Source organism: Zerene cesonia, chromosome 1 (assembly GCF_012273895.1).
Source record: "Zerene cesonia ecotype Mississippi chromosome 1, Zerene_cesonia_1.1, whole genome shotgun sequence".
NCBI classification, from domain to species: Eukaryota; Metazoa; Arthropoda; class Insecta; order Lepidoptera; family Pieridae; genus Zerene; species Zerene cesonia.
Genome location: NC_052102.1, coordinates 1,931,893 through 1,934,636, shown reverse-complemented (window position 1 = coordinate 1,934,636; position 2,744 = coordinate 1,931,893). Strand labels below are relative to the sequence as shown.

At 32.8% G+C, this 2,744-nt stretch overlaps 1 protein-coding gene across 1 annotated transcript in view; it reads right to left on the bottom strand.

Moving 5' to 3' along the window:
- Window positions 1-487, bottom strand: part of LOC119828307 (collagenase-like) — a 3,261-nt gene extending 2,774 nt beyond the window's left edge. The window contains exon 1 of the mRNA XM_038350432.1: window positions 290-487. Within this exon, the coding sequence (XP_038206360.1) occupies window positions 290-487 (198 nt within the window). The remainder of the gene's footprint in view (window positions 1-289) is intronic.
- Between the last annotated feature and the right edge of the window lie 2,257 nt (window positions 488-2,744).

The following is a 2,744-nucleotide window of genomic DNA, read 5'->3' as shown; positions in this document are numbered from 1 at the left end:
TTATATACTTCATCTATTTTTAAGCTACTTATATGTATGTATGTATACTTTTTGGTGAAAATAAAATTTTTATTATTTATTATTATTTATTTAATATCGATTAAAGAAATTGAAAAACTAATCTTATCGCTAGTAAGCTGCTGTTATTCTCTGCAACTAAAGAGCTGAGATAGATTTGATTGTTTTTAGATACTATTTCTAATAGAAAAAATACTCCCCCTTTTTCATCTTGTATGTCTACAGACAACAACTATTTTTTTTTTCATAAAGGGTATAAATAAAAACTCACCATATGAGGGTGCTGGCCTAGGTTGGATGTAGAACCACCTACGATCCTGGCGCCGTCGAAGTCCAGGGCAGCCTCTGCCGCTTTGATGCGGGCAGCTTCAGGAATACCAATCACATTGTGGTAGTCCGTGATTATGGGCTCATACTGAGGAGCGGCGACTGCCACTGAGAGACCGACGACTACCAGGAATAGTTTCATTTTGAAATGTACTCTTCTCAAATTGTCATTGTCTTTTATACTATAGATTATCAGATATCAAAATGAAACAATACGCTTAAATAATAGATTAATCATTTTTTATTCAATGTAATGTAATTTAATTTTGAATTTGTGATATCAGATATTGATTGTTTGCAAATATGCTGTGTGTGACAAATACACCGTATAATTAATAAATGTTTTCTTGGACGGTGAACCAAAAATTAAACTCAAAATCATAGGCCACAGAGTAGGTACCTACCTTTAGTACTTAGGTACTCAGTGGCCCTCTCGCCCTATTAAAATAAATCACAAATTCATCAAACACAAAAAAAAATTATGAGATCACCATCATACTTTACGAATATACGTATAAATCTAGAAGTTTTTGAAAAGGTTTTTTTATTTGTAAAAAAGTTTGTATTTACGTGCTTCTTCACCACATGTTGTACCAAAATTTTGCCAAAATGGGTTAATTGTAACCCATAATAAACTAATTTTTATAGTAAATTGTGAAAACTGTAATCGAAAACGGGTGACCGTCGGCAAATTGTAATTGTGATTAATAGTAATGGTACTTTTCCATATTTCTGAAAATCGATAAAAGGAGTACCCCAGGGCGCTATTTTGGGACCTATAATATCTTTAAATCCTTGCGAAACTGATGACTTAATTCAAAGAATGCACGACAAGCTCGTCAATTCAGACTCTCAATTTTGAAGTTAGCGCTCTGATGCACGCTACGAAGGCGTTCTATTTGACAAAGCGATACGATTTCAAACACCACAATCGCATATCAACAGAAAGCAGGAAAATCTTCTTAATTTCAGTCACATTTGTGTGATGTTTTGGAATATATGAAATGAAATCAAGAAATATGCTCAAATTCAATGGCTCCTTGACAGAAAAATATACAATCGATGTATGTATAATTATTTTTAACAAAAATTAAACCGCCTTCAAATATTCATAACTAGTCCAAATTTCAGGGGCACTGCGTGCTCAAATGTAATATCTATTAATAAGTTATGAGGTTTCGAAAAGAATTCAGTCGAATTTATAACCTCCTTTATTGGAAGTTGGTTAAAAAGAGTAAATTATCACAAGCGAACCCGACCGACGCGCAATTTAGTGGAAAAACCAAAAATTTAATGATAAGTGGATTAGACGTAGGTAGGTATCTTCTGAAGGTCATCTATCACCTATCATTTTGAAAACATCGCGTTAACATTGAAGACGCTCCAATGAACAACCGACTCCGGTTGCTCTACGGCGCAGTAAGTGACCATTTTTAAGTAATTGCCACTTCATAGTATAAAGCAAAGTCGTTTCCCGCGTCTGTCCCTATGTTTCCTACATATCCTTAGATCTTTAAAACTACACTACGGATTTTGATGGGGTGTTAGCTAGATTGATTCAATAGGAAAGTCTATATGTATGGTAACATATATTAAACTACGAATTCAAAAAGCTAGCAGTTTTATACCATGCACTAGCATGAAATCTTATTCTTTTAGAAATTAAAGATTTTTTATCGGATTTTAAACGCGATTTTTTATTTTGGGTAACACGAAAACACTATCTATTTCTTTCCTTTAGTAGAAGTCATTTTAAAGCTAAATTATCCAGGACTTAGGACGGTATTACATGCTTACTCTCCAAATAGAAGGAAATATAATGATTTTTCCAAGTTAACTTTAAAACAAATATCATATCTACATAGTATACAGCAAACGCTTTGCGCGTCTGTATGTTAAAATAGGGGTTTTTTAATAGACAGTGATTCAAGGGGAAGGTTTATATGCAAAATAACATCTATTAACCGGGCCAAAGCTAGTTTGTAATAAAGAGACTATCGATACTATCAAAGCGATTGAATGAGAATTAAAAATACTCAAAATAATACAGTATTAGACAATCTTCATAAAAAGTATATATTTCTCTTTTTCAGTATTTATTGACGCTCAGAGGAAGTCATTTGTAATCGGTTAATCGGTCATCAGGAGGGGCAAAAATCAGAGGAAGATGAAGAATTTTTTTTATCAGCTTTAAATCAAATGCTTTTATAATTATTTTAATAGAAAGCAAAACCGCCTTCATACCTAACGTCAAAGCTAGACTTAATTTAAATGGGAGGTTCACTCCGGTTCATTATATCAGTTCGACGAAATAAACAGACAAACAGATAAACAAATCTACAAATCATTACTTTTCATTCTATTAAGGTAATTAAGACATCACTTGTACCTCATCAATC